The sequence below is a fragment of the Trichechus manatus genome, unplaced genomic scaffold, assembly GCF_000243295.1.
Source record: "Trichechus manatus latirostris isolate Lorelei unplaced genomic scaffold, TriManLat1.0 scaffold00034, whole genome shotgun sequence".
Lineage (NCBI taxonomy): Eukaryota > Metazoa > Chordata > Mammalia > Sirenia > Trichechidae > Trichechus > Trichechus manatus.
The window spans coordinates 8602780-8627203 of NW_004443970.1; the positions used below are offsets into that span (position 1 = coordinate 8602780).

The following is a 24424-nucleotide window of genomic DNA, read 5'->3' on the forward strand; positions in this document are numbered from 1 at the left end:
GTTGAGAAGGGAGAGTGTTGATGTGTCGTGGGGTTGTTAACCATTGTCATAAAACAATATGTGTGCTAACTATTTAATGAGAAGCTAGTTTGTTCTGTAAACCTTCATCTAAAGTACATTCAGGGCAGAGTAATCGACAGATGGGCAGGCAGGTCACCTAGAAACCATCCTGGCCAGGGCCGTCTTCAGGCCTCCTGTCACAGTTGAGCGCTTGTGAATTTCAAGGGCGCTGTTGATACCACAGGCGCTGAGGAGCCTTTTGGAGACAAGGGACTGCAGAAGAGCCCATCGGACTGAGTGATGATCTGAAGGCCAGCATCACTGGTGAGCTGGGACCGAAATCCCAGCAGCAGCAGAATGAAGTCCACATGGGAAGACTCTGAGGCATGCTCCTGTTTTCTAGCACTTAGCTTTTCTTTATTGCCATCTGCCCTGAAAAAGAGAAAAGGAAGGTTTTGCTTAGACTCAGGCAGAGTGTTTTTACAATTGCTCCCAGAGTCTCTTTAGATTTCATTTCTTTAGAATAATAACGTTTTTCTTGTTTTTCTAAAATTCAGGGATTGCATCAGGCAGTCAATGGCCTGGGATGGTATTACCACCAATTCAAGAAAAATTATGCCAAAGCAGCAAAGTACTGGTTAAAAGCAGAAGAAATGGGGAATCCAGATGCATCGTACAATCTTGGAGTCCTGTATTTAGATGGCATTTTCCCAGGCGTCCCTGGAAGGAATCAAGTGAGTAGGACTTGAGACCAGCTCAGCAGCTTCTAGTCAGTCTCTCAACCATTAGGCATTGGTGGAAGGTATACTGTGTGCCCAACCTAAACTAGGCACCGTGGGTGGTACAAACACAATCCAAGACACAGATCCATCATCTTCAAGGAACTCAAAGGTACAGTTAGGAAAGACAAGTCAGTGAAGCGCAAAGACGGCATTTAATCAAGTACCACGTGTGTGGTAAATGGCGTGACCCAGACAGAGTTCAGAGAAGGGGAAATGGTGAAGACCAAAGAGTCAGGAAGGCTTCTTGGCAGAGGAACGCTTGAACTGAAGGGAGGAGGGGGAATAACAAGGTGAGAATGAGCCTTGTCTATTTGATCAAGAGATGCTGCCGAGACTGATCTTACAAGAAGCAAAGAGCTAGATCCAGATAGGGTTGCCTGATCTGAGACCAGATTTAATAATAATGAAAGCAACGATGACAAGATGTAGTATTTATGGAGCATTTCCTTTGTGCCAGACACTGTACAAAGCACTTTATATGCACGGTCTTGTTTAGCACCGTCTTGTTTAGTCCTAACCATCCTCTGTGATATCTACTATTATTATGTCCATTTTACAGGATAAGCAACCTAGGCTGTGAGCAGTTATTTACTCAGTCATACACTTGGTGGAGTCAAGACCTGAACCCAGGTGTGAAATGGAAGTCTGTGTTATTGATAATAATATTGATGGTAGTAATAATAATCAGAGCACCATTATGTTCAACAAGATTTATTGAATTAAGTCAGTGAATTTATTGACGCCATCCTGTGCCAGGCACTGTTCTAGACACTGGGGATACAGCAGCAGACAAACTAGATATGAAGCTTACATTCTAGTGGGGGAGAAAGACAATAAACAAATACATATATGATATAAGGGCAGGTGGTGATAAGTGTTATGGGATGAAATAAAACAGGGTAAGAAGGACAGGGAGGGTGGAGATTGGAGGATGCTGTCTTATAAAGGACATCAGAAAATGCCACTCTGATATAGTGACATTGTACAGGCTCCTACAGGAAGTGTGGAAGCAAGCCTTGCAGATATGTGGTGGAAGAACCTTCTAGAAGGAAAGAACAGCCAAAGCAAAACCTCCCCCTATCCCCATGAGACAGAAACAGGCTTGACTTGTTTGAGGAACAGTAGGGGGCCAGAATGGCAGGAGAGGAGGGGAGGAGTGAGGGGAAGGGGCAGGAAGACAATGTCAGAGGTAGCAGGACCAGGTCATGTGGGGACTGTGCTTTTACTCTAAGGGAGCTAGGAAGCCGTTGGACAGTTTTGAACAGGGAAATGATATGCTATGTTTAAAAAGTCTCCCACTAGATTCTCATGGAGACTAGGGTTGAGTGGAGGCAAGGGTGGGAGCTGGGGTCTTAATACTTTGAATCCAAGTGAGAGAGGATGGTGGATGAGGCCAGGGAGACATCAGTGGAGGGGCTGAGAGGTGATTGGATGCTGGGTATTTTTTGGAGCTTGAGGTGACAGGATTGGCTGATGGATTGCATGTGTGGGAGCAGTCAGGGATGACGCCAGGGTGTCTGACACTTATTGAGATGGCAAGACTGTGGCAGCATTAGGTTAGGAGCATGGGGATTGGAAGATTATTCTTCGTGAAGCACGGTGCTAAGCCTTGAGAATATATTCTCTCATTTAATCTTTGCAGCCACCTCTCATGCTAGGTACAATCAGAAACCACATTTTTCAGTTGAAGACAATGAGGTTTGGAGAAATTAAATAACATGTCCAAGGTCACACAGCTAGTAAGGAGCAGAGCTAGGATTTGAACCCAAGCCTGTCTCACTCCAAGCCCACGCTTTTAAAAACGACAGTTAACTGCTTCAGAAAAGAATAGTAATTGATGGAAAGTATGCCCGTCTAAGTGTTTGCTTTATTTTCCCTCCTACCTCTCTCTGATTATGAGGTTGTGTATTTTTATACATTGCAAATGTCTGGTGATCCTCCCACACATCTGCGAGCATGGATTTTTTTCTATTGTCATTTTCTAATTCTCACCTTCCTACTGGATGTGTCATTTTTGTGCATGAGTTTGAAGAAAGGTATTAAGCAAAGTTAGGAAAGCAAATGCCTGAATTTTCACCTGATGTGACATGATAGAGTTCTGTATCTAGCTGGTCGGGATTATGCGAGGATCAGTGAGATAGCACCAAGAGTGGTACTTAAGGTGTTGTCTTATTTATTGGGTAAACTTAATCAACAGAACAGCTGGGGCAAGGTCACCACTTCCCAGAGGCTGTCTTCTGCAAAGGGGTGTTTTTTTTTCCTGAACTCTTGTTTGACTTGCTTTTCTTAAAGGTATCAGAAGTTAGAAGCCTGTGGTGTTGCTATCTTAAAGTACCTCACCATCCCGGCTCCCATGAAACCAGACTGGGCAGGAGAACTCCTCACTAATTCGAGTGGCGTTTTTTAATCTCTCTTTACAGACTCTCGCTGGTGAATATTTCCATAAAGCAGCACAAGGCGGACACATCGAAGGGACCTTGTGGTGTTCTCTCTACTATATCACTGGCAACCTGGAGACGTTCCCTAGAGATCCCGAGAAAGCTGTTGTGTAAGAACCTGTCACATGTTACCTACGAAGGAGAAGTGATATACTATATTAACTATGCCTGAGAAAATGGAATTCCTCCTTCTTCTTGTTTTTGCCTATTAAAAAAATTTAGGTTTTATTTTTATCAGTCAGAACATGCACACAGTTTAAAGATCCAAATGGTCTGATAAAGGTAATCAGGAAAAACAGGAACTCTCTGTCCACAACTGCCCCAAAACAAAAACCCACTGCTGTCGAGTCAATTCTGACTCATAGCGATCCTGTAGGATGGAGTAGAACTTCCCCATAAGGCTTCCAAGGAGCGACTGGTAATTTGAACTGCCAGCCTTTTGGTTAGCAGCCAGATGCTTAACCACAGTGCCACCAGGGCTCCTACCAACTACCCGTTTCGCCTCTATTTCCTGCTCCCTTCAGTAAATCACTTTTGTCTTTTAATTATGTCTTTTTTTATTTACCTCTATCTGTAAATACTGTTCTTATAGGACTATTTCTTGGTATCTTCATCATACCAGAAACATTACCGTTGAGATGATTCTGACTCATGGCAACCCCATGTGTTACATAAAACTGAGCTCCGTAGGGTTTTCTTGGTTGTAATCCTTACAAAAGGAGCCTTGGTGGTACAATGGTTAAGTGCTCAGCTACTAACAAAAAGGTTGGCAGTCTGAACCCATCCATCAGTTCCACAGGAGAAAAGACCTGATGATCTGATCCCTTAAACAGCCTAGAAAACCCTACAGAGCAGTTCTACTTTGTTACATGGGGTCACTATGAGTTGTGACTCAACAGCATCTAACAACAATCTTTATGAAAGCAGATCGCCAGACCTTTCTTCCAGGGCCCTGCTGAGTGGGTTCAAACCACCACCCCTTCAATTGGTAGCCAAGCACAAACCGTGCCACCCAGGGAGCATTGTTTAATGATGTTCCACTGTGGAAGATAAATAGTTCTCTTTCACTTTGCCACCTCTACTATCACACACGTTCATACTTCCTACCTGTCTCTCATCTTCCCAATAAGCATATCATACTTTTGGTTAGATTGGTATCAAATTTTATATTATTGCAACCATGTAAATGCTATTCCCAGCTGAGCCTGGTAGTATGCTATGGCTACTTTTTCTTTCCTGCACAACTTTTCGTTCTCTATGGAATACTAATTATTTTTATTGTTTATTTGATTAACTCTCTATGTACTTATCCTTTTCTATGTACTTGATGTCCAAATTCTCCTCCAGTTGTCTAAATTTCCTCTCAATATGTTCAGACCCATCAGGTATTCTATCGATTTAATCTTTTTGGAGGCATCTCTCCTGGAGTTTTTCTTTGTCCAGGGCAGAGCTGTCATACTGGGATTAACTTCATCATCATTGTCAGGGTTCTTTTCCCTTTATCTTTGCCTGGAGTTGGTTCTCCTCTTTGCTCAACCATTTCCTCCTCTTTCTGGATTTACTTCTACATTTTGGTAGAGCATATTGTACAGTAGCTTCCTCAAGAACCGTGAACAGGAGGCACATTTCTGAGGCCTTGCATTTCTGAATATGTCTCATGGGGATTGGCAAACTATGGTCCATGGACCAAATATGACCTGTTGCCTGTATTGTATGCCCCCATGCGCTAAGAATTGTTTTACATTTTTAGACAAAAAGCAAACCAGTTGCCATTGAGTCAATTCTGATTCATGACGGCCCCATGTGCGACAGAGTAGAACTATGCGCCATAGGGTTTTCAATGGCTGATTTTTCAGAAGTAAATCACCAGGCCTTTCTTCCCAAGTGCCTCTGGGTAGACTTGAACCTCCAATCTTTTGGTTAGCAACTGAGCACAGTAGCCATTTGCACCACGGAAGGACTTTACATTTTTAAAGGGTTTTAAAACAAACCAACAAAAATAGTATGCAGCAGTGACCATATGTGGCCTGCAAAGTTTAAAATATTTACCATCTTGCCCTTTACAGAAAAAAGTTTGCAAACTTCTGCTTTAGACCACCTTTACACCTATAGTCTGCCTGTCCAAAAAGTTATTTTTCCTATAACATTTGGTAGCAAACCCATCCTGACCTGAACTCAGTGGTAAAACTTGACTTGAACTGACTTAAGGCTTTTTATCACTGAATAGAAGACTTGATGTGAATATCAATATTTTTCATGGATTTTCTTGTTATTCTTTGTTAATTGATTTCTAGCTTAATTCCACTGTGATCAGATAACATATTCTGAATGACTTCAATCCTTTGAAATTTGTTGAGGTGTGTTAAAATCTCCCACTATGAGAAACAATTTTAGTCTTTTAATTGGGGGTATTTAGTCCATTTACATTTAATGTGATTATGGATATATTTGGTTTTAAATATACCATTTTTCTATCTACTTTCCATCTGTCCTGTTTTTGTTCCTCTTTTCTCCTTCTTGCTTTTCTTTTGTATTAATCAAGTATTTTTTTAAATCATTCTATTTCTTCCTTCTATTAGTGCATTAGTCATACATTGTTACACTATTCTTTTAGTGGGTGTAAATCTCAAGATTATAGAAGACTAGTTCATTGTTAGCAAACACCTTTAGGATAAATTAGGGGACAGAAACAAAATAGATGAAACTTTATAATAAATCAGTAAACATGTTTTAATGTAGAGAGTATTAGAATTTATGGAAAAAATATATTTTTTCATTTTGGTGGGTATTTTTTGGTATGTACCTTACCTACTTTGTTTCTATAAATGACAACTCCTAAGCATTCACAAGAAAGAACACTGAATGTAGGACTGTCAAAATGCATCTTGCTTAACATTCACTTCTAGTTTGTTGCTCTATAAAAATTCTAACAAGCAAAATATTCCCCAAGTGGGATTTATTGAGATCATATGAAGAAAAAGGCAATTATTTAATTTGTCACAGTTGGGATATTTTCTTTTCTCTTTCCTTTTCAGATGGGCAAAGCACGTAGCTGAGAAAAATGGCTACTTGGGCCATGTCATTCGCAAAGGCCTCAACGCCTACCTGGAGGGCTCATGGTAAGCTAGAGACCCATGTCAGAGCAAACTTTCTCAGCCCTTTTCTTTCCGTCTGTCAGTGTAGTCTTATGAGATGGAGTCTTCAAATGCAACCAGAAAAGCAATTTGCAGGGAAATCATGCCTTCCTAGTAATGATATTCAAAGTATCAGGGACTGATTTGCTGTTGATTGGAAAACATAGCATTTCCATGTTTAATTATACACGAGAATTAGTTCTCAGGGTGGGGGCGGCAGGCATCCTCATTCATCAAGTTGAGAGACACATACACAAATATGATGACTTCTCTTCCCTGCAAGCTTGTCCCTCTTGATTTTGGAGTCTGGAGACAGCAAAGGAGACCTTAGCTGAGACTTGCCAGGCCACAGAAATTCCAGAGTTTCCACCTTTTTCAAGGGAGGAAGAGAGACCAATGTGTTTAGGGATTAGGCTACATCTTTCCATAGATATTTTACTGTGTCTTCTACGTCCATAAGCCTGGGACTGCTGAAGCTTACTCACCAGACCTCCAGCGTCACAGCCAAACAGACTCCCCTCCTTTCCAGTCTTCTTCTGATGGAGTTAGTAAATCTCATCCTGTACTGTACGGATGAGACACAGCACATGAGGACTTACAGATGCCCCCTGTTTGTCATCACTTGATGATTTTACCAGTAAGGGAACACCTTTTCAAGCTCTACTTGACTTCTTCTTTTTTTTTTTCTTCCATCTGTCCTTGCACTCCAGCTTAGTTTTCTCTTGGGCAACATTTTCTTGTCTGGGTGATTGCCTAAATGATTTGGGTATTTCAGTAAAACTAAGAAGGATATGCAAATCAGCACATATCCCATTGGTCCACAGTCTCAAAGACATTAGACCAGATCTAGCATCAATCATACTGTGATATGAACTTTAATTAAAAATTAGAATATAAGTCAAAAGAACGTCATTTTCTCCTTTGGTCCACTGGTACACAAGCAACCAAAAGCATTGTAACGGGCAAGAATCTTAATTAGAGAATGCAAGGGAAATAATCTAAATGAAAAAGCACCATATAGAAATATTTGTTATTACTTTAACATAATCTCATTTTAACTTTTATTCATAAATATCTCATGAATAGCCATGGTTGTGCCATTCCTTTTCTTTTTTTAGGTTAATTTTTTTTATGGTGATAAATATGTATGTATCAAAACATTTGCTGTTTCAACAGGAAAAGTTTATTGCTATGATCATCCTGTGAACATGTATTATCAGTGGTCTCACTTTGCATAACAGAAGGGAAATTTGGTAAAGAAAGTACTGATATACCTTACAACTTTTGTGGTATTTTATCTTGCTTCTCAGTTGAGCTTCAGTTCACAAAACACCCAAATTTGGTTTTAAATTATTCTGTACTTCTCACCCTCCAAGTCTACTACCGTCTGCTCCCTACAAGCTTCTTAGGGTAAATTAAGCATTCAATTAGCAAGGTATTTATATGTGGGAGTTTCCCAAAGGGAGAGCATAGCTGCAAATACCCTCCACCAAGATAGCTGACACTATTTTTCGCATAAAGACAGTGTCTTTGTTAATTCTTAGACTACCTCCTCTCCTTCTTATTATACTCAGCCACAACGTGAGATTTTGGGGGACTGGGTCGCTATAAATCGGAATCAACACAATGACAATGGGTTTGGTGTTTTGGGTTTAGGGGAACGGTGGTGGGAGGGGACTAAAGTGCATTCTACATTGTGAATTTTGATTTTGTTCAGCACTGAACACTTGTACACTTCACTTGTACACTTTAGTACTGAGTACACTTAAATGCAGAGCACCTTGCTGTAAAGCTGCAGGGGATGCTACAAGTAGGGCTCGCCCTCTCCTTGGGGGTCTTTGCTGCCCCATCTCTTCCCTCAAGCTGAACCACCTGGATTTTCTCACATGTCCATATTTTGTCTGGCCTCTGGGCCTTTGCACTTGCTGTTCCCTCTGCCTAGAACCCATTGCCGTGGGGTTGATTCCAACTCATAGTGTCCTTACAGGACAGAGTAGAACTGTCCCATAGGTTTTCCAAGGAGCAGCTGGTGGATTTGAACTGCAGACCTTTTGGTTAGCAGCCAAGCTCTTAACCACTGAGCCACTAGGGCTCCTAGAAGACTTGTCTAATTCTTTACTCCCTTTTGTCCTTCCATGTATTATGATTGCTCTTTACTTACTGATTGCCCTGTGACTTGTATCCCAGTGCCCAGTACATGGTGGCACCTAGTGAGCACTAAAAAACCACTGAATGAATGAACTAAGGCAAATAGACCGAATGACCATAACTCGAGGGCCATGAGCATTATCTAAAGAACATCGGGGATTGTGAGGAGGAAAGGTGCTATCTGGTTTGGGGCTTAGGATAGCTTTCATGATGAGGTAGCACATGATACAGCCTTGAACAATTCTATAATTTCTACTTAGCCATGCAGATTTTTCCATTGAAGGAAATTGCAGAAACAAAAGCAAAGGGGGAAATTCTAGGTGAGTCCAGGAAATACTAAGCCATCCAGTGTGCCTGGAGGGTAAGATTTGTGAACAGGAGTGATATACAGCAAAACCAAAGAGGTGCTATTTTATGGAGCATGTGAATAGCAGGTTACACACTTTTTACTTAATTTGAGAAGCAGTGAGGAGCCACTGACAGTTTTGGAGAGGGTAGTGACATGACAGAACTGGATTTTGAGATGTTTAACCAAACAGCCGAGCCCTGGTGGCACAGTGATTAAGAGCTTGGCTGCTATCCACCAGCCGCTCCCTGGAAACCCTATGGGGCAGTTCTGCTCTGTCTTATAGGATCACACTTTAGGGTCACTATGAGTCAGAGTTGACTCGACAGCAGTGAGTTTGGTTTTGGGTTAACCAAACAGCTATGTGTGATGGCGTAGAGAAGGGAGAGACTGAAAGGAGGAGCTAGTTCAGAATCTAGGTAAAATGCCTGAGGATTTGAACAGGGAATGTGGCATGAGCCAGTTGAGTTGTTTTTATCTTATAATAGTTGATACATATGAAAGAATATATGATGTATATGGAAGTTCTAATGCATAACGATAAAATGAACCTTTAAGCCTACCACCCTTCTTAAGAAAGTGAAGCTTCCTCCTAGATTACATCCTACCCCCATCCCCAGTACCTGGAAGTAACCGCTATCCTGAGTCTTGTTGATCGCTTCTTGCTTTCTTTATAAAACCCGTTGCCATTGAGTCGATTCTGACTCATGGCGACCCCATGTGTTACAGAGTAGAACTGAGCTCCATAGGGTTTTCTTGGCTGTACTCTTTGCGGAAGCAGATCACCTGGCCTTTCTTCCATGGTGCTGCTAGGTGAATTTGAACCACCAACCTTTAGGTTAGTAGTCAAGCACAAACCGTTTATGCTGCCCAGGGACCTTTGCTTTCTGTATAGTTTTCTTATATATGGATATATTCCTAAGTAATAGATTTAGTTTGGCTTGTTTCTGAGCGTTATATTATTAGAATCATATTATATATAATCATTCATCTCCTTTCTTAGCATTTGTTTCTAAGATTCATACATTTTGTTGCATGTATCTATAGATCATTCTTTCTTCCTACTGCAATATATCACAATGTACTTATAAATTCTCATGATAATGGATATTTGCTTGTTTCCCATTTTTCTTTAAGAACAAAGTGGCCATGAACATTTTTTTACGTATCTCCTGGCACACAAAAGAATTATTTCTCCAGAATATAAGCTTAGGAGTGGGGTCGCTGGGCCACAAGGTGGGGGCATGTTCAACTTTAAAAGTAATGCCAGTTGTTTTCCTAAATGATTTTTACCAACGTACCCTCCAGTCCTACTCTGTCCTATAAGGTTGCTATGAGTCAACTCCACGGCAATGGGTTTTGGTTTTTGGTTACTCTGCTGTCAGCCATGTATAAATATCCATTACTCCATATCCTGGCCAACTCTTTGATGCTAAGTATCCTTAAAGATCAAGCCTTAATCTGGATTCGAGGCCTCTTAATGTCAACAGGAAGTAACATCTAGTATCCATTACAATGAGAAAATCTTTGTTAAAATACGTTTGGAGCAAAGAGCTTCTATCTCCTCCTGTTCTCCAAGCCTCCAACCCCTCCCCAGAGGTTAAATCAGAAAAATATGTCAGCTGCCCTCCCCACACCCCAACGTGACTTTCCTTGGTACAACCCATATTGCTGTAATAGAACTAAATCATCAATCAATGTCCTACGTTCTCCCCCTTCCTTCATTTTGTGTGAGTGAATTTATTCTGGACGTTATTTTCAAATTACATGTGTCAGTTTGATGAGCTTCTGCTTTTCTGTGTTGTTGCAAGATCTGTGTGGGATAGTTTACAACAGGCACATGATTGAGAAAAGGGCTTTTTGCTGCATCAGCATAATACGGATGATAATGTTGTCGTGCCTCAGGCTGTCCTTGGACACCCTGAGAAGCTGGTGAAGGAAAAGCTGGCTGTCATGTTTCATTTCTCTCCTCCTTATCCCTACCTGTCTTTTAGCTGCAGACTACGTGGACTATGTGTTTTATTGTCCTTTGTTTTAAATATATCCAAAATACCTAACCCAGGAGGCTAGCCAGATTTATGGTAGGCTTGAGGCAAGACAAGTAGGCATGCGAAGATCCAGTTGAAAGAGATTCAACTTTTCGCAATAGAGCAAGGGTCCTGAATTCCACTGAGACCCTGAGTTTTTTTTCATCCTTCCAGTCCGAGCTGCTTCAGGCATTGGCAGAAAAGAGCATAGAAAAAAATAATACAATTGCTTGGAAGAAATGCTTGATGTACTCAATTTCACAATGCAAAGCAAGCAGCCAAAGAATTGATTGTTAAGAGGTATCATTATAAAACTCTATAAATGTATGAGCCACATCTAAAATGGGGAGTAAATGTGCCCCTAAACTATTTCTTTTCTCTAAGTCCCCTCCTCTCCACAACCCTGACCTATTTCCAGCAGAATAACTGTCTTGGAACAATTTTGCTTTGTTATTATTAGCTGCCATCAAGTTGTCCCCTGACTTATGGTGACCCCGTGCACAACAGAACAGAACACTGCCCGGTACCATTCCATCCTTATGATTGATTGTGGACCAGACCATTGTGATCCACAGGGTTTTCATTGGCTGAGTTTTGGAAGTAGCTCACCAGGCCTTTCTTCCTAGTCTGTCTTAATCTGGAAACTCCACTGAAAACTGTTCAGCATCATAGCAACACACAATCCTCCACTGTCAGATGGGTGGTAGCTGTGCATGAGGGGTATTGGCCAGGAATTGAACCTGGGTCTCCCACATGGAAGGCAAGAATTCTACCACTGAGCCATCAATGTCCCACAATTCCCCTTTAAAAACTAAATCAGTTGGCATCAAGTTGATTCCAACTCATGGCAACCCCATGTGTGTCAGAGTAGAACTGTGCTGCGTAGGGTTCTCAGTGGCTATGTTCTTACAGAAGTAGATCACCAGTCTTTTCTTCCAAGGTGCCTCTGGGTAAATTCGAACCACCAACCTTTCAGTTAGTCGCCGAGCGCTTAACTGTTTGTGCCCTAAAATATTTCTTAAGTCCTCTCCCTTCCAGAACTTCCAAGACACAAGAATGATTGTCTTGGAACAGTCATTGTCCAAATCCTAGTCTGTCTTGGTCTGGAAGCTCTACTGAAACCTGTTCAGCTTCATAGCAACACACAAGCTTCCACTGTCCTGGAATGTGAACCCAGGGTTAGTGCATTGGAAATAAAGCTCGAAGCTCTGGTCTGCTTCCTAAACCTTGAGGAAATTCATGGAAAGGTACAGTTTTGTGGCTTGTCTTTGAGCTTCTTGCACATAGCAAGTACTCAGTAAATGCTTGTTCCATGAATGTAAGTATAGAAATATCTGTAATTAATACACACTTTCATATGGTCTCTGTTGAAACAATTAAGTAATAGCAAAGCTGCTGGGAGGCTTAGTGGGCATCGTGTCACAGAAGTTTTAATGAGCTGAGAAAGTCTGGTGTTGAGTGTTCTAATCCCACCCCGTGGTTCACCTCTTCAGTATCTGAAAGTGGATGCTGGTGGCATCAAGAGTGCCCGGGCATCTGATGACTGGTTCCACAAAATGGAAGATGGTGGTGGATTTCTATTCAGTACTCTGGTTGACGTCAATGTTTTTCAACATCTTTTTTTGATGGATTTCAGTGCTTCCTCAAAGTAAACACTTGAGAATTCTATGCGATTTCTTCCCGGTTTATACAATAATTGGACAATAGAAGTCTTATATAAGGTTGTTTCTCCCTTCCTTCCCCCACCATCAAGGTAACTTTAGAGACAAGATATTGTATTTATAGAATTTATCATATTGACTCTATTCTTACCAGGAGTATAAACCACATGGAATCCCCAAATTCTAACAACCAGTCCTACTAGCTTTCTGCTGCCCAGGAAAAACTCATTTTATTATATTTTAATAACATGAGCCACATTCCAGTGACCTTGGGTGGTATGTCCTGAAAGGTGGTCTATACCACCTCCTCCTTCATTCATCTCTGGGGGAAACTGAGCTAGTGATGTAAGCCTAAGTGTCTCTGAAGAAACTTGAGATGATAACACTTTTGGAATGGAACCATACTGCAGAATGATGGGGACTTTCTGCTGGCCTCTCTTTCATGGCCTCTGTCTGGGAGTCTTGGGTCTGTGCTGAGGCTTCTTGCAGCAAACTTCTTTTTTTATGCTATGTGGGAAAACTGGTAGGCATCTTTTGTGTGGTTGCGGCTACTACTGTTGTCTATTTGAGACACTGCTTAGCCGGCCTCATCTCTCTTTAGCATGAGTCATGTCTAATTGGTCAGCTGCCTCAGGTATCTGGAAGGCCAAGAATCAGCTCACTCAGCAGGCATGCCTGGCTGAAACTCTGACTGTCCCAATTTGACCCCCAAGCGCCTCTCTTTGTCTCTTTGCTCTGACAGAAGCTGCCTTTAGCAGTTGAAAAAGATGATTTCAGAATCTTCTTACCCAGCCTTCCTGGACCCTTCCCTAAACTAGTTTCTTAATGGGACTAAAAGTGAGAAAGAATTATTAAGATTAACGACTTAAAGTGAAAAATAAGCTTTAGAAACAACTATTTATAGTTGAAATCCATTTTTACCCATAATCTGAATAACACATAGAGAATTTAAGAAATCAGAAAAGGTACAAAGAAGAAGAAAAAAATTACTTGCATTCCCACCACCCAGAGATAAACACTGTTAACATTTTGGTAGATAATTTTTTGAGTTTGTTTTTTTTTTTTCCTGCATCTATTTATTTGTACATGTGTTTGTGTATTGCATTTTATCTTTACAAAAATGGGATTGCACTGCTTTATAACCTGTTTTTTTTTTTTTCACTGAATGGAAATTTTTGCATAAACATCCTTGTATGTTTTTGAATACTCTGCCACAACATCATTTTTAATGGCCATACCTGAAAGTGGCTGCACCACAAGCTAATTTAACTAGTCACTGATTTTCAGATATTAAAGTTGTTTCCAACCTTTTGTTCATATCCACAGCTCTTCCGTGAACTCCGGGGCAATGGAATCCTTGCCCAAGTCTCTGATTGTTCTTTAGAATAAACCCCCACAAGGGAGAATTATTGGGTCAAATGGTGTGTGCATGCGTAGGACTGCTGACATGGCTCTGGCCAGTTGTTCTCTGGAACCATGGCGTTCACTGGCTCTCCCTCTAGCAATGCTGGTTGGAGCAGGTCCAGCTCTCCAAACCCTTGCCAGCACTCCTCAATGTCAATCTTTCGCCAGTCTCTCAACAGATGAAAAGCAGTCTCTCAGTGTTTTGCAACAATTCAGTTACTATTGTTGTTAAGCATTTACTTTTTTCATAAATAAATAAATGTCAAATATTTCTCTTTTGCATCTTTTTTAGCTATTTGTATCAAGCCCCTTATAAACTGCCTCTCCTCCGCCAAATTTCTAATGCACTCGAAAAGCTCAGCTTTAATTGAGCTTGCTCAAAATCCTAAGCCCCATAAAACCTTTCACAAGACAGAGGGCTCTAATGCGCAGGGTGTTTTTCTTAATACCACTTAGCCCCTTCTAAGCAAGGATGGTGAAGTATTCAAGAAGCAGAGTAATAGCCACCTCCCAGCCAGCATCCAATACACCATTCAGCCAGTAGAGGTAGCTGTTGCATCAACTAGCTCCCCAACCTTATCTGTGAGTTCAGCCTTTAAGATAGAAAATAAATCAGTGCCTGCAGTATTTTTACAAGAGTATTTATTTAAAAAAAAAAAAAAAAAATCATGAATTTGTGGCTTTTTAAAAAATTGCTTATTTTGTGCCCTCTTGTGTTTGAATATAAAGCTCTCTGCGAATATTAGTAAGAGCCACTATATGAAATTTATTATTAATCATCTATTTTTAGGCACGAAGCTTTGCTGTATTATGTTTTAGCAGCAGAAACTGGAATTGAAGTGTCACAGACAAATTTAGCACACATCTGTGAGGAGAGGCCAGTAAGTAAACGTGTAATTTCTCCAAGTAGAAGCTCGAAGATTAAGGATAATGAATTGGGTTTTATGGAGATAAAATTCATCCCTTGGCCAAAATAATAATGAATTAACTTTTCTTCACCTTTTGCCCCCTTAGGACCTGGCCAGGAGATACCTGGGTGTTAACTGTGTTTGGCGATACTATAATTTCTCTGTTTTTCAAATCGATGCTCCTTCATTTGGTATGTATAGAAAAACAGGTGCGAAATTGAAGCACGGGAGGCTTGTCATCTTTGGTAACAGGGAACATCTTACAGCTTTGTGTGAAGTGTGATATTTCTGAACAATTAGGAAAGAGAGTTAAAAATCTCTGCTCTTAAGATCATGGTTAAAACTCTGCACTCAGCCTCACACAATGCACTCCTCGTCATCTCTTCTATGTTTGGACCCAACATTTCCGCAGAGTAAGTGAGAATTCAAAAGAGAGAGCTACTATGAAGAGATTTCCTGGGCCAGTCACTTGCCCTTTTGCCCTCAGATGCATTCCCTGCCTTCCTCTGCTCTGCTTTATATGGGAGGGGGCTGACACTCAGGAACTACAGTTCGCAGACTATGGGCTTCTGGTTAGTTTCCGGCGTGGGAGGCAAGGGCAGGAGATTGCAGGGTAGGAGGGGAATGATTCCAGCCCTGCGTGCAACTCCACGCTCTGTGATCTTGGCTTCCCCCAGACTCCCAGCTCTGGTGACATCATGACTACCCTCTACCCCTCCTTCTCCACAGCCCTAGGGGTGGTAGTAACTTCCTGCATTGCTGATCTCTGGGTGGCCTGCTGTTTCCCATTTGCCTTTTCAGCTCTTCCAACACTCTGGTAACCTGCCCTCTTTTGAACTACTTGACATGGATTCTGTTTTCTTGGTAGGACATTGACTGATACCAGTAAAACAGTTGTCATTGAGTCAGTTTTGACTCATGGGGCCCCTGTGTGTGTCAGAGTAGAACTGTGCTCCACAGGGTTTTCAGTGGCTGATGTTTTGGAAACAGATTGCCAGGCTTTTCTTCTGAGTTGCCTCTGGGTGGACTTGAACCACCAACCTTTCAGTTAGCAACTGAGCACCTCAACTCTTGTATACACAGGGACTCTTGAAACGTTGATTCTTAAACATAAATTTTTCCTCAGAGGAAAAAATAAATACATGGCTCAAGCAGAGTAAAGAAATACTTACCGGAGACATCAAACATGGGCAGCAAAATTTCAGATGTGAAGTAAAGTGCCATAAATAACCTCAGCTGATTGGGCTGTGGGGTTGTACACTGAGATCCTCACCAACAGACCCATTTAGGAGACCTACCCAACTGGAAAACGTGTCGAGAAATGGGGTGCTCAGGGCAAAAGCCTTTTCTGAAACATAAAAACGTTCTGTGTTCAGAGACTGTTAGGAAAAACTCTCAGTCATGCACATGGGCCAATAATTTAAAATGTCGGTCTGAAATAAAGCCACTTGATAAATGGACCTGTGCTTTTTCTCCTGCAGCGTATTTGAAAATGGGAGACCTTTACTACTATGGCCACCAAAACCAGTCACAAGACCTAGAGTTGTCTGTGCAGATGTATGCCCAAGCAGCACTGGATGGAGACTCCCAGGTAAACAACACCACCACAAAGGCTCTTGGCGATGCCCATTTGTGAGGTTGCAAGGTCCTAACAAGCCCTCCCATCTACATATGTTTCACAGTCTACAAAGTCATCTCTTATCCATCGTCACAGGACCCTCACAACACTCTATGACAACACTAACCGTAATGGCGAGCCCACTTACTGGGCTGTACTGGGCTCCACACATCATTCTCACAGGGATTATTATACCCATTTTATAGTTGAGGAAGCCAAGACTATAAGGTGATGCTCAAAGCCAGATAATTGGAGCCCAAACCTGGGTCTTCTGGGGCCCAAGCCCATGGATTTTGTATCAAATTCCATCAAACTAACTCACCAAGCAGAAGCTCAAGAGATTAGAAACGTAGCCACAGTAGGAAGTGGTTTCCTTGTACCGTTGGGCCAATATGTCAGTGATAGGACATTTCTCTTAGTGATATTTTTCTAAGCTTTTTTATTTTGAAATAATTGAGATTTATAAGACAAGTTGCAAAAATAGTACAGAGAGTTCCTATATACCTTTTATCTAGCTTCCCCTAATGTTAACATCTTGCATAACCACACCGCCATTATCAAACTAAGAAATCAACATTGGGACTGTTCAGACTGTTTCCAGACTTCACCGTTTCTTCCACTAATGTACATTTTCTGTGCCAGGATCCAAGCTAGGATCTCATATTTCATTTAGTTTCCGTATTTCCTTAGTCTCCTCCAATCTGTGACAGTTTTTCAGTCTTTCCTTGTCTTTCATGACCTTGATACTTTTGAAGGGGACTGGTCGGATGTTTTGTAGAATATCCCTCAATCTGGGTCTATCTGCTGTTTTCTTATGAGTAGATTGAGGTTATGCATTCTGGGGAAGGAAAGCACAAAAATGATGTGTCTTTCTCAGTGTATTTTGGGGTACATGATGTCAATATATTTTATTACTAATGAGGTTAATCTAAATCACTTGGTTGAGGTCATTTCTCTTTGTATCTTATAGGTATCTTGGGGAGACATTTTGTGACCATGACTGTGCTCTGTTTCTCCTCAAACCTTTGCCCACTAACAGTAGTATCCTTCAGCACATCTTGCCTGCAACAATTATTATCGTGGTATCCTAGTGTGATTCTCTATTTCCCCATTTCTTCTGCGTTTATTACTTGTAATTCTCCCAAGAGGGTCTCGGGGTCATTTTCATGCTGGAAGGTGGAATAGTTACCCTCTTATACAATGCTTTCTGGTGTGGTAATTTGGGATCTGATCATGAGGTGAAATTGAAGCTCATCCTACCTCTGTTTTGTTTGTTTGTTTAAGTAAGTACATCAGAGTGGTTATTTACATTGGTTAAAATCCCACATCTCTGCCATTTCATAGCTATTTGTACATGCGCAAGTCACTTAATCTCGAGTCTCAGTTTTCTCATCTGCAAACTGGGGATAATAATAGCAGTGACCTCATAGGTTGTGAGGATAACACATACACCTATGTTTGGTGTAACATCTGAGCCCAGCGCCAGGACACTCAATGGACATGATCTATTGTATTACTATTTCTTCTGGAGTAAAAGAGGACTTGGTGCTAAACGGATTTACTGTAGAGCCAAATTCCAATAGAAGATATATCTTGTCATTCAGAATTAGTCCTGGACCATTTCTTTTTCAATTCAGATTTTTATATTTCTCAATTCCGGTTTTTATATTTTATATTTTTATAATGTAATAAAAACATTAAGGGACAATTTTAAAAGAAAAAAAAAAAAAAGAATGCAGCCACCATTCCATAACAGAGATTTGTATTCCTTAATGTCATCAACTTCTCTTCTAGTCGCTGCCCACAGGCAGATGTATCTCTGTAAAGTAAACTGAGGAGTTCCTGGGTGGTACAAATGGTTAGTGCACTGGGCTGCTAACTGTAAGGTTGGAGATTTGCGCCCACGGAGAGGCACCTCACAAGATAGGCCTGGAGATCTACTGCTGAAAAATCAGCTGTTGAAAATCCTGTGGAGCACAGTTCTACTCTGACACACATGGGGTCTCTGTGAGTGGGAGTTGACCCAACAGCAACTGATTTTTTGGAATATAAACTATAATATGTATGCTTCTTTTAAAATTCGTCTCTTCTCACATATTGTAGGACTGTGTGCATTTTATTACGTAATCTCTTTAATTATTACCCTTAATGACTGCTGCATATTCTGTTTAGCTAATGTACTGTAATTGAACTTTACTAGTTGGTCAGCATTTAGTTCTTCATTTGCTAATTTATTCGTTGATTGAACACGTATTTATTCAATCCTACCATGTTTTAGACACTGCTTAGTGGTGGGGACATAAGATAAAAAGATGGACAATATTCTTGCCTTCATGGGGCTTATCGTCTATCAAGCAAGGCTTGGAAGTTGTCTTCTATTTTGCTGCAATTATAGATAATGCTACCATAAACATCTTTATATTTCTATCTTTGTTCTTTGTTTGAAAAATTTTCTTATAATCTGAGGGACATTGTTCCTGGGTCAAACAGTCTAAATAGATTTATGGCTACATAATAACATACTTTTCATTTTGCCTTCTTAAAGTGTTTTCCAAATAATATGTCACCAAGCAGTGGATAATTATAAAGGGTGACTGAAATCTTCTTAGCACTGGATGTTTTTATGATTTAATATTGTTAATAGAATAACTATAACTTGATACTTACTGTTTTAAATTGCATTTATTTGATTACTAGTAAGGCTAGACACTCTGATACTTGTTTATGACATTTTATTTTTTGTATTTTCTTTTATGTGAATTTTCTATAATTCTGTGTCCATTTTTCTAGTGGAGTTTGTATACGTCTTTTAAATTTAAAACCTAAGTAGTTTTTTTTTTTTTTAAATAAATTTGCCCCGTAGGTATTGAACCTTATGCTATTACATTTCCTACAAATATTTCTCTAGTATCTTCCCTTTTATTTTAATCTTGTTATTTGTCCATTGATCAGAGACTTCAAATTTTTATAAAGTCATTTTGTTTTTTCCTTTCTTCTAATGCCTCAAGTTTTAAGAGTACTTTCCTTTGGAAGAGTGGAGAAATAGTCTATTCTATTTTTTCTGCTGTTATGTGTGTGTGCGTGTGCATCTTAAAGGTACTTAATACTTTAATCTATTTTGAGGTTATTTGGCAGCATAGTGGAAGTTAAGAGTTGAGACCCTGGGCCCTGTCTGCTTATGTTTGAATCCTAGCTCTGCCACTTTCAAGTTGGGTGACCTTGGGCAAGTTTCTTAACCTCTTTGCATCTTAGTTTCCTCACCTGTAAAATGGGGAGGATAAGAGTACCTATTCTCCTTTTGTTGTTATGAGAATTAAATGAATATATGTAAAGCAGAACCCAAAAAGAAACATAACCGTCGCCATCGAGTCAATTCCGACTCACGGAGGTCCCGTGTGTTACAGGGTAGAATGGCTCCATAGGGTTTTCTGTAATCATAATGGAGGAAGATTGCTCAGCCTTTCTTCCACAGTACTGCTGGGTGAGTTGGAACCACCAACCTTTAGGTTAGTAGTAGAGTGTAAACCGTTTGCACCTCTTCAATGCCTAGCATATAGCAAGCACTCAGAAAATGTTAGTCACTGTTATCTTATCACGGTTGTTGCAAAGAATGGTGTGAGATTCAACCTGTGTTGGATGGTGTACAACCCAGTGGATGGTGATTCTCATTTAGATTGTTGTCAGTGGTAATTGAAAGGAAAGGTCAGAGGGAGGATATAAGTCATTAAATCATGACCATGGATTCTTTGAATGTAAGTAAGACATCGAGTTTTTTTGCCTGTTTCTTGGTCTGGCCAAATATTCAGTTCATGACGGAGAGTGTACGTCTCCTATGTAGTATAATAATATCCATCCTTTATGAAGCATCTGTATGGTTAGGTTCTTAAATTATATTGTTTTATTGAATCCTCAGAGCCCTATAAGGCAGGTCCTACTTCTGAGTACCAAGAACAAGGTGTATAAGGAGAAGGTACTGTAACACGCTGTTAGCTGCCATCAAGTCGTCCCCCAACTCACGGCAACCCCTTGAAAAACATCCTGTCATCCCCATGATGGGTTTCGGATCAGACCATTGTGATCCATAGGGTTTTCATTGGCTGATCTTTCAGAAGTACATCACCAGACCTTTCTTCCTAGCCCGTCTTAGTCTGGAAGCTCTGCTGAATCCTATTCAGCATCATAGCAACACCCAAGCCTCCACTGACAGATGGGTGGGAGCTGTGCATGAGGTGTATCGTCCGGTAATCAAACCTGGGTCTCCCACACAGGCAGTGAGAATTCTACCACTGAACCACCAACGCTCTTTCAAGGAAACATACCAGAGTGGAGATCTGTGCGAAGTAGAATCGTGAGAGGAAGTTTTCCACATTGCCACAGGGAAGCTGAGACAAATGCCTATACGTTGTTCTGTAAATAAGGGAGATACTATATTACAATGCTCACTCACCCCCTAGCTACAAAAACATCAAGTGAGGTCTCCAGCATGCTGCTGGCGACCTAGAGCATAGTCTGTGAGTGATGGGCATTTCTATGCCTCAGCATTCTGGTTTGTTGCTGATACCAGGGGCACGTTTTCCAGAGAGTTCTATTTTGAGAGCGAGCAGGAGAGGACAGATCCCCGGTTCAGTGGCTTCTGAGCAGATGGGACACAGCATCTTCTGAAAGCCTCTTGGTTCTCCTGCAAATAAATTTCTCAGATGCATATATTTAGGGAAACAATTCATCAATGAAAATGACAAAACCATCTGGCTCTAGGGACTGAAAAAAAATATATAGAGGTTGTAAAAGTTTACATTGGATGAAGGGTGTGTGTCTGGGTTTTATCATGAGGAATTGATGAGTTTGGTCTGTGGCTTGTTTTTAGGGATTTTTTAACCTGGCCCTGCTAATTGAGGAAGGTGCTATAATCCCACACCATATTTTGGATTTCTTGGAAATTGACTCAACCATATATTCTAGTAATTTCTCCATTCTCCGGGAGCTGTACGAAAGGTAAGTTCATAGCCTCCTGTGTTGTGAAATCTGAGGGAATCGAAGAGGGCTGTATTTGTTTCTTGGTTAAAGTTAACCTCACCCTTATTTTACAATGCCTGTTGTTATAAAAACGCCAGAGGATTTGCTTCTATTAAAGGACACTCAGCCAGACCCATATTGATTTCCCTTTTCTAGTATCTGAGGCTTAAGATACAGCATGCTTGTTCTGAAGTTAAAGTGCTGACTACGTTTTTCCGCAAGAATGGAAAAAATAACATGTAGGATTAGACTATGTTTTTCTGAAAGATAGGGAGTTAGGTCTTCCTGCATCTGGACTTTGGACAGATGCAGGGACAGAAACACTGCTCTGGCAGCCGCCATGCTTCAGGGGGACCTCCATGACCTATTGATTTTTTATTATTATTATTGTTGTTGTAATAAATAACACAATATTGGCCAAGTCAACATTTTTCACATGTCCAATTCAGGGAGACTGATGATATCAATCAATCAGGCTGTGCAACCATCATCAATATTGGTTGCCAAATTTTCCATCACCATAAACAGAAACTCAGTGCTCCTTAAATAATAATTCCCTCTTTCCCCCTCCTTCTCATTCCTGGTAACCACTATCAAACTCTTATTTTTGTACATTTACTTTTTCTTGGTATTTTTTTATTAATGAGATCAAACAATAGTTGTCCTTTCACTCAGCATACTGTTTTCAAAGTTTATCCATGTTGCGGTGTGTATCAGAACTGTTGACGTTTTAGCTAAGGAGAACAGCCCATTGCCATTGAGTTGATTTTCACTCATGGCACCACCATATGTTACAGAGTAGAACTGCTCCATAGGGTTTTCTTAGCTGTGTTCTTTACAGAAGCAAGTCACCAGGCCTTTCTTCCACCTAGCGGCTGAGAGGGTTCAAACTACCAACCTTTTGGTTTGCAGCCAATCACAATCCACTTGGGCCACCTAGGCTCCTAGTTAAGAAAAGGACTCACCTTTTTCTGAGATTTCTGCCAGGATCCTAGGACTTCAGCTTGAGCCCAAACTGCTTAGAACTGGCTTTATTTATTTGCTTCTCACCTCAGGTATGTTCTATTGTCCAAAAGCAGAAGGATGTGGGTTTGAGGAGCTGAAAATGTCAGTCATGAGTAACGCCATCCCATTTAGCCTAAACATCAGGATGCCCTGTGCTTTGTTTGAAGGTGCTGGAGCCACAGTAACGAGGAGTCCTTCAGCCCCTGCTCCCTGGCCTGGCTTTACCTTCACTTGCGGCTTGTCTGGGGTGCCCTCCTGCACTCTGCCCTGGTAGGTATTGTCTCCCCCTAGCCCTGCCCTCCTGGTCCCTGCCCTTTGTCAGTCATCTGATGCCTGCTTCGGATGTTTGCAGATCTACTTTCTGGGGACCTTCCTCCTGTCCGTATTGATCGCCTGGACTGTGCAGTATTTCCAGTCTGTCTCAGGTAAAGATTTATAAAAGGCAAAGGCAATAGAAAACAGTAGAGATTCTTTTTTTTAATCCCACCAGAAATATTATACAGTGAAACCTGTCAGAGTTGGAACTGAAAGGGACTGCCTTGTTCTTCCAGGTCTTGAAAGTTTTCTGCCTTTGACAGCGTGCGGTCTTACCACTTTTCTGTTGCTATCAGTGGAAAATATTTGATTTTTCCTTCTGTGATAGGTTGCCACCTTATACAGGCTCCGGCTTTCTCGGATTTTACTGTACTCTCCCTCCTAGAGCCCTGGATGGTGTTATTTCCTTTCTTGGGAGGGTCTTTCAGAGGGTGAGGGTGGATTTCCCCCTAGGGCTGTATTATAATCTCTGGCTGGTAGGAGGCCACAAAATTATTGTATTTTTCCAAGTGAGCATGAGATTTAAAAAAAAAAAAAGTCTAAGAAATGGACCTAAAATGTTTTCTCCCATTGAAAATACTGTTGCTGTTAGGGGCCGTCGAGCTGATTCCAACTCATAGCAACACTGTGTACAACAGAACAAAACACTGCCTGGTCCTGCAGCATACTAACAATTGTTGCTATGCTTGAGCCCATCGTTGCAGCCACTGTGTCAATCCATCTCATTGGGGGTCTTCCTCTTTTTCACTGACCCTCTACTTTACCAACCATGATGTCCTTCTCCAGGGACTGGTCCCTCCTGATAACATGTCCAAAGTATGTGTGAGAAGAAGTTTCACCATCCTCACTTCTGAGCTCTCTGGCTGTACTTCTTCCAAGATAGATTTGTTCATTCTTCTGACAGTCCATGGTGTATTCAATATTCTTTGCCAACACTATAATTCAAAGGCATCAATTCTTCTTTGGGCTTTCTTATTCATTGTCCAGCTTTTACACACATATGCAGCGATTGAAAATATCATGGCTTGGGTCAGGTGCACCTTAGTCCTTATAGTGACATCTTTGCTTTTTAGTACTTTAAAAGAGGTCTTTTGCAGCAGATTTGCCCAGTGAAATACTTCATTTAATTTCTTGACTACTGCTTCCATGGGCGTTGATTGTGGATCCAAGTAAAATGAAATCCTTGACAACATCAATCTTTTCTCCATTTATCATGATGTTGCTTATTAATCCAGTTGTGAGGATTTTTGTTTTCTTTATGTTGAGGTGTGCCCTGGTGGTGCAGTGGTTAAGAGCTCAGCAGCTAATCAAAAGTTTGGCAGTTCTAATCCACCAGCTACTCCTTGGAAACCCTATGGGGCAGTTCTACTCTGTCCTACAGGGTCGCTATGAGTTGGAATTGATTCGATGGCAGTGGGGTTATGTTGAGGTGTAATCCACACTGAAGGCTGTGGACTTTGATCTTCATCAGTAAGTGCTTCAAGTCCTCTTTGCTTTCAGCAAGCAAGGTTGTGTCATCTGCATACTGCAGGTTGTTAACAAGTCTTCCTCCAATCCTGATGCCACAATCTTCTTCATATAGTCCAGCTTCTTGGATTACATGTGCAGCATACAGATTGAATAAG

At 41.0% G+C, this 24424-nt stretch overlaps 1 protein-coding gene across 1 annotated transcript in view; it reads left to right on the forward strand.

Annotated features, from left to right (window-relative positions):
• Positions 1-24424, forward strand: part of SEL1L3 (SEL1L family member 3) — a 146361-nt gene that overhangs the window by 116775 nt on the left and 5162 nt on the right. The window contains exons 15-23 of the mRNA XM_023730233.1: positions 558-734; positions 3203-3330; positions 6256-6339; positions 14731-14821; positions 14955-15039; positions 16330-16439; positions 21331-21458; positions 22652-22754; positions 22837-22909. Coding sequence (XP_023586001.1) covers positions 558-734; positions 3203-3330; positions 6256-6339; positions 14731-14821; positions 14955-15039; positions 16330-16439; positions 21331-21458; positions 22652-22754; positions 22837-22909 — 979 coding nt within the window. The remainder of the gene's footprint in view (positions 1-557; positions 735-3202; positions 3331-6255; positions 6340-14730; positions 14822-14954; positions 15040-16329; positions 16440-21330; positions 21459-22651; positions 22755-22836; positions 22910-24424) is intronic.